Source organism: Xiphophorus couchianus, chromosome 7, assembly GCF_001444195.1.
Source record: "Xiphophorus couchianus chromosome 7, X_couchianus-1.0, whole genome shotgun sequence".
NCBI classification, from domain to species: Eukaryota; Metazoa; Chordata; class Actinopteri; order Cyprinodontiformes; family Poeciliidae; genus Xiphophorus; species Xiphophorus couchianus.
The window spans coordinates 14,359,871-14,375,658 of NC_040234.1; the positions used below are offsets into that span (position 1 = coordinate 14,359,871).

The 15,788-nt window shown below is 37.3% G+C and overlaps 1 protein-coding gene across 3 annotated transcripts in view; it reads left to right on the forward strand.

Moving 5' to 3' along the window:
- Positions 1 to 15,788, forward strand: part of gpm6bb (glycoprotein M6Bb) — a 37,937-nt gene that overhangs the window by 19,615 nt on the left and 2,534 nt on the right. For 2 of the 3 annotated variants that reach the window (XM_028024026.1, XM_028024025.1), the window contains exons 2-6: positions 9,443 to 9,629; positions 10,956 to 11,112; positions 11,253 to 11,421; positions 12,438 to 12,511; positions 12,631 to 12,696. In XM_028024026.1, coding sequence (XP_027879827.1) covers positions 9,443 to 9,629; positions 10,956 to 11,112; positions 11,253 to 11,421; positions 12,438 to 12,511; positions 12,631 to 12,696 — 653 coding nt within the window. Of the gene's footprint in view, positions 1 to 9,442; positions 9,630 to 10,955; positions 11,113 to 11,252; positions 11,422 to 12,437; positions 12,512 to 12,630; positions 12,697 to 13,585; positions 14,992 to 15,788 lie in introns of those variants that run through there. The other variant, XM_028024027.1, reaches the window with a different exon arrangement.

Consider the following 15,788-nt stretch of genomic DNA (forward strand, 5'->3'; position numbering starts at 1 on the left):
TCATTGGCCATCATTATGAAAATGTCACTTTATGGTAATCAGCCATCCTCTAATGTAGATCCATAAATGCTCAGGGTGTGTAAGAGTTATTCTTTCAAAGACTGAAGACAAATGGGGTGAATGTGGAGGACAGATACAAAGATGAATGAGTCAGTCATCAACAGTACGCGGATTCACATAATAATTTAAAAAAATATTCTCATCCTTTGTCCTTGCTTTTATTTTACTTTACAGCCACAAACTTGTAATGCATTTTAATGGGATTTCATATGACAGCCCTGCAGAAAGTAGTGCATGATCATGAAATGGAATAAAAATGATGCATGTTCTTTCAAACTATTTACAAATAAATATCTGAAAAGTGTTGCATACATTTGTATTCACCGTTCTTTGTGCTGACACCACTAAACAAAGTCCCGTGAATAGCATATACAGTCCATCTGCAACAATCCTCATGATAAATACAGCTGTGAAGACTTGGGAGGTTTTTTTCAGAACATTTGAGAACAAACAGCATTGTGAAGACTAAACAGTACAGCAGACAGGTCTGGGATAAAGTTGTGGAGATGTTCAAAACAAGGTTAGGTTATAAAACAACATCCCAAACTATGAACATTTCACAGAGCTTTGCTTTATCCACCATCAGAAAATGGAAAAAAGAATGGTGCTACAGAAACCTCTTAAGACATGGACCATCCATCTGATCTGAATAGGCATGGTCAATTAGAGAACTATTCAAAGAACCAGCCAAACGACCCATGGGAACTCTGGAGGAGCAACAGAGATCCACAGCTCAGGTGGAAAAATTTGCTGACAGGACATCAATTAGTCATACACTCCCCAAATCTAAAAACTGTATCAAGCTGAGATACTTCTGCATTAATTTAATTAATATATATAAATAATTGTGTATAGTAAGTCATTGTTTAATACATATAAGATTTATTTTCAGTTTCACAACAACACATATTTTTATGAATCATATCCTATATCCACTAGTAATAATAGAAAATCTGATGGCAACATAGCAATTTCATACATTTTTATAGTGCTATGAACTAAATCTGAGTAGACTGTATCATCTGCAGGGTTTATTATTATTTATGTCAAGTCACTAATTTGTTTATTGGATGTTTGAAGTGAGTTTAATTAGTACAGCGACAGTGAATAGCCCCAGGTCTGAAATCTAATTTTGTGTAGGAAAGCAAGCGTGTCACACACAGGGATTATGACCACGAATCGTTTTTATCGCACATTTTATTAGAAATGAGACGTAAAGTTTCACTTTTCAGAAACTTGCTGGCTAAGAAAAGCCTCTCTTTAACACCCTTTAGAGTTGCAATTAAGGCATTTTAACATCTCTCCTCAGTAGAAAATGGAAAATGAGATGCTGTTCTGGCAGTTTGCCCCGGTGGGGCAACAAACAACAATACCCAGCTGTAAACAGAGACATCTGTTAGCAATGATCCTGGGTTTCAGATTGGATTTGGATGGTGTTTTTAATGGAGCTGGAAGGCAATTTATTCCTCCAGACTCAGAGTTCCAGTGTGTTCTTTCTGAGCTGCGCGTCAGGGTGTGTTTGTTGTGCGCGTGGACTCCGTTCCATACTTATTTTTCCATATAGTAACATGGAGCTTGTATTTATGATTGCTGAAAGTCTTTGTTTTAGAAGGTGTCTTTGTGTTTGTGTCTACCTTAGATGAAAGATTGATAGCTTGTTTGAATCTGTAGCGCAGCTTTTTGATGTTTCTCAAACCAGCTACGGATGGATATACATGTTATTCCACTTTCAAACTGACATAAAGTTGAGCAACTCAGTGATTCTTTCAACAGGTTGTGTGCTTATGCTTATGTGATGGCTGTGGCTGAGGGATGAAGACCAGCTGCTGGGGTTAGCGATGAGTCTGAGCACGAGCCCTTTGCAGTGACTCATGGTCACTGATTGTACCTGATTGGAGGCAGGAGAACAAATGTTTACTTTGAAGCACAAAATAAGAAAGTACTTTAACAAAATGCAAAACTAAATATTATTTTGCACATTACATAGTAGTTATCTTTTTAAAGATGTTCTCCTGAATTTTCTGTTTTGACATGCTTTTTAATGTGTTGGGTGATGGTCCTTTCACCATTTTGTGCATAAGCAGTTTTGGTTGTTTTGAGCTACATTTTTTGGGGGTAGTAGAAGGGAGTAATCTACTACATTTCATACAAAAATGCATTATTTGTACATAGTTTCAAGCAATTTTCTTTAACCTTCTCATAGTTAATTAAAGACATGTGCATGATAACCTTGTGATGGTGGTCTGAAGAGAAGAGTACCATTATATCGTAAAGTTCAAACATTGCACATTTGAAGTGAACATGTTGGGGAGGTCTGACCCCTACAAGACCATGACTTTAGGGTATATGGATCTAAATGAATAGGAGAGAAAATAAATGTACTTGCCCAACTACTAGTTAGAGATTTGCTGCAGATAAAAGATGTCTGTGTCTAAAACAGTCAGTTTGAGTTTCAAGGGGGAACTTGAATGTGGCAGAATAAACGTGTATAATTCTGCTTTTGCTGTCCAAATCTTTTCATTTCAACAGCTGAAAATATACCTTTTTATATTTTTCTGCATTAGATTCTATGTTTTTTTTGTTTTGTTTTGCTTTTCCTGCAAACATTCACTGTCTTATATCTTAACTGTAATTTTATAAAGTGTTACCATATCAATGTTTATTGAGGGGTGTACCGTTCATCTGTACACCAGGACAGTTTTTCATGGAAAATTTCTAATTGAATTGATAGAATTTACATTTCTATTGAAAGTGTGTTTTAGATTTCATATTGTTCTCTAGTTTTACCCTGTTGTCTGCCTTTGTTTTCATGCTTGAATCCTATGGCCACTTGAATGTGAATGTAGGGTAATTTTTATTCATACTACACCATTGCATCTCAATTAAAATAAAAAGAATAGGTGCAATAAGTCGCTTCACTACATACCCAGAAACTGATGGCAATGACGATAACCTAAAGGCCAGTCACACAACTAAAACCAGAAGTTTGCATACACCACATAGATACATTTTCTCTCACTATCTGGAATAAAGTCAAAGTAAGCTTCCCTTGTATTAGATCAGTTAGAATTACTAAGCGTTGTGTCTGGTGAATACCATAATAATGAGAGACAGAAAATGTCAGATATTTATTCATCAATGTTTTCAAAATCTTAAGCTTAGCTACAGAATGATTATTCTCTTTTTAAGAAATGAGAAAAAGACCAAATGATGATGTCATGGGTTTGTAAACCTCTGATAGGTCAACCGACAGATTTGAGTTAATCACCGATGATATGCAAAGGTATGTAAACTTTTGAGTTCAATGAAAGTTATAAAAAACATCTCTCAGAAATGTTCTTGGTAAGTTTTCTAGCATTTATCAAATAGAAATAATTGAGGTAATTGCAACTGATTCAAAACCAGAGAAGTTTGTTAGATTTAACTTCAGATGCTGAGAAAAGAAAGCCATGTGTCTTTTTATTAACTGTAATAAAAAGACACAGTAAAACTCCGGTTTCAACTGTATTTGAGCTTGCCTGAATCTCATATCAGTCTCATCTCTGCACTGACAGATTTGGCAAACAGGATCCTCCTCGAGCATTAAGAGACTTGTCAAGAAAATCCGAGCTCATCCCACTTCCCCATGCTGGAGATTTTAGTTTAACAGTAATAATAAATAAAGTTATCTTTAAAATGAATCACTCAAGTGACATCAAGGCCCAACAGTAGACTTAAGTGTCAATAAAATAAATCTGGTTGTGTGTGTTGTTTTTGTCTCATGCAAACTTTGCTTTAATTCTACTTTTTTCTATCTAATCATAAGAAATCATAGTCAGTCAGAGAGAGTCATTAAACAGGAAAAGCAGGTTTCCTGGAAAAAGAGGAAGTTTCCAGCCTGCAGATTTATAAAAATAGCTGAGACTATTTTAAAGCATGAAAGTTTTAAAAAATTAAATCTAAACATTATTAGTAATTGGATAAGATTCAAAGTAAAATACTTATATGAATATTGGTTTACTTGTAATAATACACTTATATTTGTGGGAACTACAAGAAAAACAAGTAACTGTAACTTTAGTAGTAAATAATTAGAATCATGTATTATTCTTGGTTTCTTTTCAGAAAAACATCTGTAATAACTCACATTAAGATTATAATAAGAATAATTAATAAGTTATGGTTATAAAATCATAAATGAAGCTAAAGAAAATAAATGTGATATAAATGTGATTTTGACATTAAACTTGAAATGGTGTAAAAAGGTGTAACTGCAATTAAACATCACTGATATGTTGGAGGTAGAGAGTAGGTGAAAGGTTGTGCAGGCAAGGGACACAGGAGGTTGAGCAACCCTGAGACATTGGCACAGACATCAGGAAATGTCTGTAAGACAGTGATGGATATGAGATCATCTGTCTAAGCAGACAGCAGGCGCACCAGGGGGGTGGATAAACCCTATAAAAGGTGGGTGCAAAAGAGGAACCTTTTGTTGGATCCTCCGGGCAGCTTCAAGCCAAGATCGAGATGGACAAAGAACTCTGCAGCTGAAGAAGAGCCGGGGCCACGGAGCCGGAGACTGTCCTGCACATGGAGACCAACCCGTCTGGCCCACAATCTGTGTGGCTTCGAATCGCACTTCTCTCATCGGCTGGGTTCTGACCCCAAAGACAAAGATGAAGACAAAGACAAGGAAGAAGAACTGGTGCCTTTTTTCCTGCCAGCACCAAGTCCTGTGTGACCTCAGCATCCATGCGGAGAGGAGGCTCATCAGACCTGCGGAGATCCTGGCCTTCGCCGATCAACATCTTCCTCCTGCTGCCACACCTTCTTCATCATCAAGCCAGGTCTGGGGTTCGAAACGCCAAACTCCGTCCGTCTCTCTCAAAGGTTCCCTTTTTTAGTTCTCAGTATCAGCAGTAGGGAAAGATAGACTAGATGATTGATTTTACTTATTTGATTATTTCTGCTACTGAATTAAGCTGTACTGACCCTTGCAAAAATGCCTTACTAATAAAATATTTAGCATAAAGAAAATCTAAAAGATGTTGTGGACATTCAGTTAATGAGTCACCTTAAAGTTCTTTGATGGTTGTAAAATAGCTGTGATGTTTGATTCTGGAGAGGAAGAAGTGGAAAATGTTTTTAGGTTGCTGGTAGCCCATATTTAAAACCTCATCCTTGGGACTCGCCCGAGTTACTAAAACCTACCTGGTTCAATAACAAATGCAAGTTGCAAAATAGAGAACGAGCGACCGTTAACAGGTGTGCTCTGTGAAACTAGTTGGCTGTAGGCTGCTCAGTCTGGCTAATTCACAGGGGGAAGAAGGGTGGGACACCTGGATGTAGGCCGTCAGATAACCAGGCGAATCGTTTCTCGAAACCAGCTTAAACAGAGTTTACTTCAGTTCTGGACAGGGTAAATCCCAGCAGATTTAGGAAACTCAACGGACCCGTTAGACGGAGAGCTGGTAGCACATCTCCCCTCTCAGAAGAGGAAGTACGAGAGTGAGAGAGTAGAGACAGAAAGGAGGGGGGGGGTGTTGCGCAACAACAGACTGTTAAGGCTTTGCACTGTTCTGAAGGGGGGTAGTACACAGGATGAAGCTCAGTGGTGGGTTTGTCTTCGGCTTCAAGCCTGTGTGGCGGAAGTGCAAAGTCGTGGCTTACTGCTATTCTGAATGGCCCCTGAGAGTCCAATGTGATGGACAGTCTGTGGCTGCACACACTGGCCCTTTGTATCAGGACTTCTTGGACTCTTTCTATTTCTTTTTTTTTCCAGAGTTTCTCACACAATGTCACACACTTTCACACATTTTTTTCTCACACAAGAATCTTTTTTTCCCCTGGTCTCCTCGTGATCTTGATGTGGCAAATCAAGCTTCTGCTTTGGGGCCAGACTTTGTCAGGGCAAACAGTAGCAAACTTGTAGGTGTTTCTTTCTGTTATGGTGGTTTTGAATTCTTCCTTTTCTTGTTTTGCTACATTCTGTGACAAAGGCAAAAAGTCAGCCTCTTGAAGGAACCGTAGGTCTGACCAGGAGTGTTGGTGACTGGGAAGCATGTGAAAGTCATCAGAGAGACCAGCGTGATTTTCATTTTTGGCTGTCCAATCAGAAGAAGCCAGCAGTTTCTCCTTCTAATTTCATGCTTTCATGTTTAGTTGTGCATCCCTAAAATTGGAAAATGGAAAAACAAAATTATGTATTTCTTTATTTATTTTTATTTCTTGTGGGGATTAGCAAAAACAATCAGTCACTAATCCTGCTATTGAGAACTTCTTGTTTAGTTTTAGCTGCTAAAGCTCTGCTTTTTTCTACTAATCTACAGTACAGTGCCTTACAAAAACGACATCTTTTGATCTACTTACCACATTACAATCTTGGATGTATTTTGTTGTTGACAGATTAGTACAATTTATTGCATGATTGGAATTGGGGGGGAAAAATGATGCATTTAAAAAAGTTTAAAAAAAGGGGGGGGGGGAGAACTTTGCATATTATCCGCCCTTCAAATTCACACCAACTACTGTGTTTAACTTAATATGCAGAGTTAGTTTTCCAACACAAATATAATTTTGCATGTCCAGTGGAGTGCATTGCTAATAGTTGTCAACAGCTTCCCTCGCCTCAGCTTTAGTTTTCAGCAGTTCTTCCCAAACAAGGACATCTTGGCTGCCTCTCAGTGTATGTGTGCAGCCATGTCTTGGTAGGTTTGTCATTGTGCCATTTTCTGTTCATATGTTGAACTGAAAAGTATATTGCATATTATCCGCCCTTCAAATTCACACCAACTACTGTGTTTAACTTAATATGCAGAGTTAGTTTTCCAACACAAATATAATTTTGCATGTCCAGTGGAGTGCATTGCTAATAGTTGTCAACAGCTTCCCTCGCCTCAGCTTTAGTTTTCAGCAGTTCTTCCCAAACAAGGACATCTTGGCTGCCTCTCAGTGTATGTGTGCAGCCATGTCTTGGTAGGTTTGTCATTGTGCCATTTTCTGTTCATATGTTGAACTGAAAAGTATTTTGTGAGATATTCATAGCTGAGACCTTAATGTATAACCTACTCCTGGTTTAAACTTCTCCTTTATCCCTCATCTGTCTGGTGATTTCCTTTGTTTTTAGTCTTTAGAGACACTCATGTTTTAGCTCCTCTTGCATACAAACATATAAACCCTGTGCTTTATCACTGATCCACTCACTAAGTAGTCTTTTGAGATTTTATAATCTAACACCAATAACTTTTCATTTCAGTAAGAGGATTAAATTAATGCATTTTTACTTGTTTTGATATTTATGTTGTGTTAACAATACATGCAGTTTTAAATTGAAAATCTGGATTTCCACTGCCAGTCTTAAATTATAATTATAACCACAAATACACTTCAAAGCAGGCATTGTTTTCACACAATATCTTAGATTCACCATAAGAACTAGATCGGCTACAAATAAAACCACTCGTATTCGTGTCTTCTGCCTTTTAGTTTAGCTATAAATTTAAACCCCAACCACATTCAGCACATATAACATTTGTGGACTTCAGGATGGCAAACAGAGCACAAAAAGCACTTTTACGGGTATGCAAGCAGTTATTTGCAGTGTTGAAAGGTCCAAACTGAGTTGACTGTAAGCTAATATCTGCTACTGGATTTGATGGTTCCATCTAAAGCAGGATGAGCTTTTTCTTTAAACTGTTATTTACTTTAGAGCTGGGCTCAATATCCCATGGCACTGGATGTTCCACCATCCATTGTCCCTTCCTGACATATTTGTCTGAGGAACATAGCCGAGTGTTCGAGCTCGCAGCTCCACTGTGGGCACACTCATAAAGTTGTGGTTAACATGTTGCCGTGGCAACTCCTTTGCACGCACCACTGGAGAGCAATGTTTTTTATCTTTGTGCGCCGCAAACTGCCCCAATAAGGCTTCTGACTCCAAAAGTGCTGGCCCAGCAGCAATTTATCTGTTTTAATTGTCTTCATCACACAAAAATATAAACAGTGCTGAATACTCAGGACAGTAACTTTGTGAAAGAGACACAAAGAAAACACATTGCTCAGAAAATCTTTTGGTTTGTTGTGATGAAATTTTGTAGAAGCAACATAGCCTGCAATTTTCTTCATGTGGAGTAAAGACGTTCTTTACTTCTACCTATACTCGAGTTTTTGTATAAGTATAGTAAAGTATACCTTTTACCTTTCATCTGCTGGGATCATAATGATGGCTTACTTCTTAACTAAGCATCCAGAAGAGACCTTGCGTGACAGACTTCACTCACAGGAGCAACATTGAGGCGTTTTAATGTACCCAGATCTTTTGGCACAGAATCTTGATACTATAAATGCATCAGTCAAACTACTCAAACTTGTTTGAGGTTTCTTAAGCTACTGCAGTTTTAGCGCTGGAGACCTAAATGCCCAGTATTTACAGAAAATGTGTTCTGGTTTTCATTATCTTTTTTCCCCCCCTTCACTTTTCAGTCGAGGTAAAGAAGAAGAGCTTCTGTTTGAGTTTTGCAAAAAGGCATGCTGTGCTGCAGTTTTAACTGATCAGCCTAAACCTAGAATCCCTCATATTTTGAACTGTTATCTCTAAGCAAACAACAATATTGCTGATATAAAAACCTAAATAAACCATCAAGTAACTAAGAGAATCAAAAAAATGTTTGTCTGAAATGCAACTCTTTTTGTCTGGATTGGTCACTATCAGTAGCCTTTTAGCTCTTTTTTTATTATTATTTAATTCATTACGAATGTAAAACATTTTCTTGTTGCAGCTTTAAATATTCAATTTACATTGTGACATCAGTAACTGGCAGCATAGCTGAAACATCAAATGACCTAGTTCTCCCTCGACACTCCTATTTCCAGTCCGACACATGTGGATTTGATTTGAAGAGCAGAGTTGCTTGTTAGCTTGTGCCTACAGACAGAGAGCACTGTGGTAAATCGCTCCACCTCAGAAGGCATACGAACCCATTGGATGAGACAGGCCCATTTGGGTCACTTCACTCCCCTCATGTTCAGCTGCCATAGATTTTCTTTACAGCCTGGCAAAGGCAGACACCCACTGCTCTGACCTGCTGGACAGCCATTAGTGCCCTTTAAGAGTAGTGGTGAGTTGTCAGATAAAAACATGAAGGCGATGTGAGTTGTGAAACCTCAGGGGCACGCAGCAAGCTGCTTCAGCTTGTGCTTTACATTACAGACATTTGTAGACATGGCTGATGGAATGTGCTTCCTCTTTAGACAAACTCTGGGTAAAAAAACAAATGAGCCTTTTATAGACATGACAGCTGATGTTGATCTCGTTTCACCTCACAGCCTTTTAAAACAAATTATATCAAATTGCAGTGGCCTGTAAAATGTTGGGTTTTTTTTTCCTCTCTTTCATCTTGCGTAGGTTGCTTTGAGTGCTGCATCAAATGTTTAGGTGGCGTGCCGTATGCATCACTGGTTGCTACGATCCTCTGCTTCTCTGGTGTGGCCCTGTTCTGCGGATGTGGCCATGTGGCGCTCAATGGCACTGTGACCATCCTGGAAACCTTCTTCTCCACAGTCAGAACTGACCATGCTATGCTCACTGACATGTAAGTCTCCCTATGTTGTAAATTCATGCTGTTGTCCATATAGGGCCTTTATAAAAAAAAAGAAAAAGTTTCTCATGTTGCAATTAGAAAAAGCTAAGGTATTTTAAAGGTATTTATTGGGATTTTCTGTGATGGATCAACTCAAAGTGACATAAATTTGCAAATGATACATACAAACCACAGTCAAAGCTCCAAACATTTTATGAAGTACTCACTCACACTTCAGTACCCACATCAGGTGGAAGTATTTTTTGGCTTAAACTTTATTATTATGGAATGGTGGCATGCAGAAAGCCTTGGAAAAAAAGTAATGAGAAGTCCAGTTTAGAAATTTCCTCAAGCCAAAGAAGGTATTATTAGATAAATTTCCTTCATTCATAACTAGTAATGGTAGACAGCAAATGTTGAATAGTAGCCTGAACACACACAAGATAGCCAGACAACAATCCAACATAATGGCAAAGTTAAAGTGGAATGGTTTAGATTACGGCATATTCATTTGTTGGATTGGTCCAGTCAAAGGCCAGATTTGAATCTCCTACAAGAGTTGAAAACCAGTGGTCACATATTATCACTATATTATCATCATAAAATCCCAATGAAATATATCTAAATATTTACATAATTTAGAATTAAAAATATGTAGCTGTGTGGTTGTGATGAAATGTAAAATAGTTCTGGGGGTATGAGTACTTATACATTGTAGTTGCTAGTGAGAGTTGATGCTTACCATTTTCTGAAAATGCAAACAAAGAACATTGTAATATTTAGAAACCTTTACCCTTACTGGAAAATAGACTTCTAGATAAGCATCTCAATAAAAAGAAGTCTTTTAAAACAGATAACTGCTGTAATGTGAGCTTGAAGTGGGATATTTTTAGCTTTCATAATCTCCCACATTCACCTGATCCTAGAGAACAGTCCTAATAAGGATCGCTTTTAAAAGCACCCCCATTTGTCTAGACAATAAAAAAGGATGACATTGGACAGGGCTGCACATGTGTTTTATGTTGAGAGCTCTGTTTAATTTAAGATGTCCACAGTCCACTGTCTTTTGCCTGGAGGATTTCCAGAGACCTGCATCACCTGCTATCCCCACATTTGGACTCGAGTCTCTCGTCACGTTTTGCTTAATCCCGACCATCTGCTTGTTTTTTTTTTAAAACCCAACTTTCTCATGTCTTAAAGATTGAATGGAAAATAAAAATGCTGCATGCTGCCATTTTTTCCCATGGTGAACAGTGGTAGGCCATGCTGGTGTTTTGTTGTCCACAGCAACGTCACCCGCACAGACTAAAGCCTAACTGTGACCTTGCTCGTTAACAGAATACAGCTGATGCAGTACGTCATCTACGGCATTGCTTCGTTTTTCTTCCTGTATGGAATCATTCTGCTCGCCGAGGGATTCTACACAACCAGTGCCGTCAAGGAACTGCACAGCGAGTTCAAGACCACCATCTGTGGACGCTGCATCAGTGGAATGGTATGTTAACACAACCTCAGTGCTTTTATTTAAACAGGACATTTTGGAAAACAGTCATTAGAGGATATGTAAAACTCTAGAATGAGCTTATTTTATGAACTTTTTACAGCTCCTTCCTGCTCTTGTTTCTGCCTCTCTAGTTTGTGTTCCTCACGTACATCCTGGGTGTAGCCTGGCTCGGCGTATTTGGCTTCTCAGCTGTACCTGTCTTCCTCTTCTACAACATTTGGGCTACCTGTAACACCATGAAGTCCCCAATGGCCAACATTACAAACTTAGACTCCTTCTGTGTGGATGTTCGTCAGTACGGTAAGAGAATATTGCTTTGTCTTTATAAATTTTGTTCCAGTTCATTTTAGTTGAGAGCAAACACACATGTGGCCTCTAACCAAGAACCACTTATATGAAGGGTTTGATAATTGTCTTTTGGACTTGAAAGCTCTTCACACTTCTTATTTTGGAATTTTCATTGTCTTTCTATTTGTGACCACTTAAACTTATGACTTTAGTTTTGTTTGAAGAATTAAAAAACTCAAAACAACGTAAAAAAATTGAAGTTTATGTATTCTAAAAATAAATGTTCCGATTTTTCTGCAAGATAAAATCTCACCATGCACATACTAGATCAGAGGCGTGATACTCATTGTAAAAATAATTGTGATAATATTTAAAAAGTAACCCACTGTTCCATTATTTTTTTTATTTTAATTTTCAAGAATATTATTTGAAATAAAAGACATCAGAATGTATGTAGTATTGTCCTCCAATTCTCCAGTTTCATACAAACTATCAAAAGCACTCGCACCCCTTTTCAAAATGTGTTTTAACCTCAAGCTTCATATTTTGTCTACCTTATCCATGTTTTTACATTTATTTTTTCAAATATCCATCCATCTATCATGCCCCTGTACCCACCATGTTCTCAGATTTTATATGATGTTATGTGTTTGCCTTATATATAGCTATGTTTTCTGTTTCATATATTTTATATTTACTTTAATTTACCTTTTTTTGTGCAACACTGTGGTCAACATTTTTTTTTAATAACTCGTTATAAATAACGTTGAATTTGAGGTTCTGGTTGTTAAGCTGAGATATTGCGGAAATTTTATATTTCTTCGTACGTGTTGTGTGGAACCTTCTGTAAAAAAGTGTGAAATTAGTGGACTGCACCACTGACACTTTGATATATTATATTCTAGTACCTTCTACTTCAGTGATATTGTCCCAGTAGGGCTGGGCTTGAGATCTGTAAGCCACATGTTTTACCATGTGGGACATGTTGAGAACATTAACAACAATCTTCTGAATCTTTTTGGCTGCAGGAATTATCCCATGGAACGCCACACCAGGAAAGGCTTGCGGATCTTCTCTTATTACTGTCTGCGACAGCAATGAGGTACAATACTGTTAACTTTGCACGCATAGCTGTAATATTTTAAAGTAGAGCCTTAAAGCACTGGATGGGACAAGAAAGGATGATTCCAAGGTTCTAATTTTGAAAAATTACTTTTTCAGTTCTACCTATCTTACCACCTGTACATCGTGGCATGCGCTGGTGCAGGAGCCACTGTGATCGCCTTGGTAAGCTGCCCTCTACTTTCACAATCCTTCAGCTCATCTTTGCATGATTTAAATGAGCAGAGTATGAGTTGAGTGCTCGTTTTTTTTTTCATTGCTGTACGGTTTGTGTAACCACACCAACAAGGGTTTGTCATTGGCTTCTCCACAGCTTCAACCCGCATTCACTGTTTGCCATTTGCTTAGGTGTACATGGCTGTTTGTTTTTCAAGATGGGCAGGAAGAATAACTTTGAATTCCACAATATTAAACATATGTATTTAAAATGTCCTTTAACATTTTACTTTTAAGAAACTGAACACTATTAACCAGCAATAATATACATGTGCATCTCAATAAATTAGAATATCATTAAAGGTAATTTATTTCAGTAATATAATTTAAAAAGTGAGACTCATAAGGATTTATTAGACACAGAGTGATATATTTTATGTGTTTATTTCTGATCACTTTGGTAATTATGGCTTATAGCTCTGACTGTGGAAACTAGACTGGCCCTCAAATAGCTTAGATTCTGTTCCGGTTTATTATTCCTCCAGAATCTGCAACAATTTTTTTTTTTCATCTAAAAGGATAGCTTTCTTCTTCTTTTATCATCTTTAGCCAGTGTAAAATGCTTCTGACAATATCTTTGGTTCAGAAATGCAAAAGTTGAAGCCTCTGTCAGAGATGAGTGATTCCTGAAACACTGACTCCAGCTCTTTTCGTAGGCATTATGTAGCAATCATATTTTGAGGAAATGAGTTTTCAGCATTCATTAGCTGCACTCTTTTAATTGAATTACTGATATAAATAAACTTTTTTGTCATATTTCTTATTTATCGAGATGCACCTGTAAGTGGGGACGTCATCAGCATGTGCTCTTACCGCCTTTTCTGTTCTCTTCCACCAGCTGATCTACATGATGGCTACTACTTATAACTTTGCTGTTTTGAAGTTTAAGAGTCGGGAAGACTGCTGCACTAAGTTTTAAGCTGGTTTAAGAGCCCGGCACCACATGTGACAGTGCCAATTAGAGGCAGATACCACTGACAACAAAGAAACTAAAAAAAAAAAAAAAAAAATACAAAAGGAAACAAAAACCTGAGAATAGAAAAGTTGACATCTCTCAATTAGTTATCACACAAACTGTAAATAGCTGATTATGTGCTTCTTTTAGCATTTGGTATCCAGGGAGTTTTCTTGTCCTAATAAAGTTGTGCTCAGATTAGGAGCACTGCTGTCTCCACAAGTTTTCCATGACACGTTGCTTCTACAAATTTGTCACCATAAAAGTGTAAAGAAAAGTGTAAAGCTAGAAATCTAAGAAAAAATAGAGGTATTTAAATTTGAAACGTGTGCAGCTACTTGTGTCTTGTATAAAGGCCTGAACTAAATCATTGATTTAGATCAGGAAAGCAAACACGATTTGCAGCATCCAGCAACCTGCTTTGCAAGAACCAGTTAAATTCCATCAGGGTAAATTTGCAAATTTGTGCACAAATTCATAAATCACACACCAGATATACGTAATTGTAGAATACTTGTGCAGGTTTTAATGCTGTTTTTTAAGGACTCACACTGGCCTTATGACCTTAATTGGAGGAACACTGCACGAGTAGTCTCATGGCCCTGAAGCATCAAATCACAAAGACTATAAAAATTAATCCCATTGTTGACATGTTTGCTTGCCAGATTAGCAGTTCTGGTGTGTTTTCTGGAGCTACGTCTGTAAAAAAAGACGCGCATCATTGGCAAAGTAGCTTTACCCTTATTCTTTGTTCCTTTTTCTGTTTATTTTTTTTTTATTCTTTTGGACTTTTTGTGCCAATCAATCACAGGAAACCTTCAGTATTATATTTTTCTCACAAAATGAATCCTAAACTAAGCAAACTTTCATCCACTGTATTATGCTGATGAGTATTACGTTGATCTGTTGTGCATTGTAGATTTCAAAGTAACAACTCCTCCCTCAAAGTAGCATAGGCCAGTACAAGTGGTATACTTCTGGATGAGGTCCTAAAGCCTCATTTTATAAGATTTAAGAATAATTTCTGTTTTAGAGTAGCAAAATGTATTCTGTTTCCTATGACAGCTGATCCTCAGCCTGGAAAGATTTTTTTTTTCCTTCCTCAAAGTGCCATTAAAGAGACGTTTTGTTGGTTTTAACACAGTGCCTGCATGCTTACAATTTTCAGATTCGTTGATCTGCTTATAATTACTTATACTTCATATTTCATATATTTAATTTTCTTTAAGTTTTACAAGACTGTAGCTTTTACTTTCTACATAAATAAACAATCTTTGTTTACAAAAGTATCCCTACTTGGTCTTTTTTATTCTAACGCTCATAATAGTATGCAGTGGCTTGCAAAGGTGCTTATATCTCTTGAACTTTTTGGGAATTTTGTTACTTTACATTGACAAACTTTATCATTATTATTGGGATTTTATGAGGCATACAGACCAACATGTGATAATGCACAATGTTGAACAGAAAGTTGTATTTCAGTAGCTTCTCTAATATTACCATGGCCTTATTGCATCGCCTGTCAGCTTAAGTCTTCTCCACTATGTCTTTGTATGGTTGGTGGACTTGTGCCATTTTCTATTTCTGAATAAATGACTAAACAGTGATTCATTGGGATGTTAGTCTAAAGCTAGTCTATTGTGATCTAACACTCAACAAAGCATAATAAAATACTGTACATAGATTATGCAGTTGTAATAACAAAATGTGATCAAGTTCAAGAGATATTAATACTCATGCAAAGTGTTGTAAATCATGAAATGGGGACTATATGGAGCTCAGTCAGGTTTACAGAAACCAGGATCTCATGCTTTGCACTAACCTCCAGCTTTTAATGCCTGTACCACTCTTCACTGTTTTCTAGCATTCATTTTCCTACCATAAAAATGCAATTTCTGTAGTACTCTACATAGCAAAAGTAGAAACATCTACAATAACTGTAATTGTAACAAATTTCTTGTAGAAAGTCTTTTGCCATGTTTTATTCTCTAAAAGTGTAACTATGTGTTTTGTTTACATACCATAGCTCTGTTTCCTGTAGCTCGCTTTGCATCTCTGACATGCTCACCGGCCATCCACCTCACCC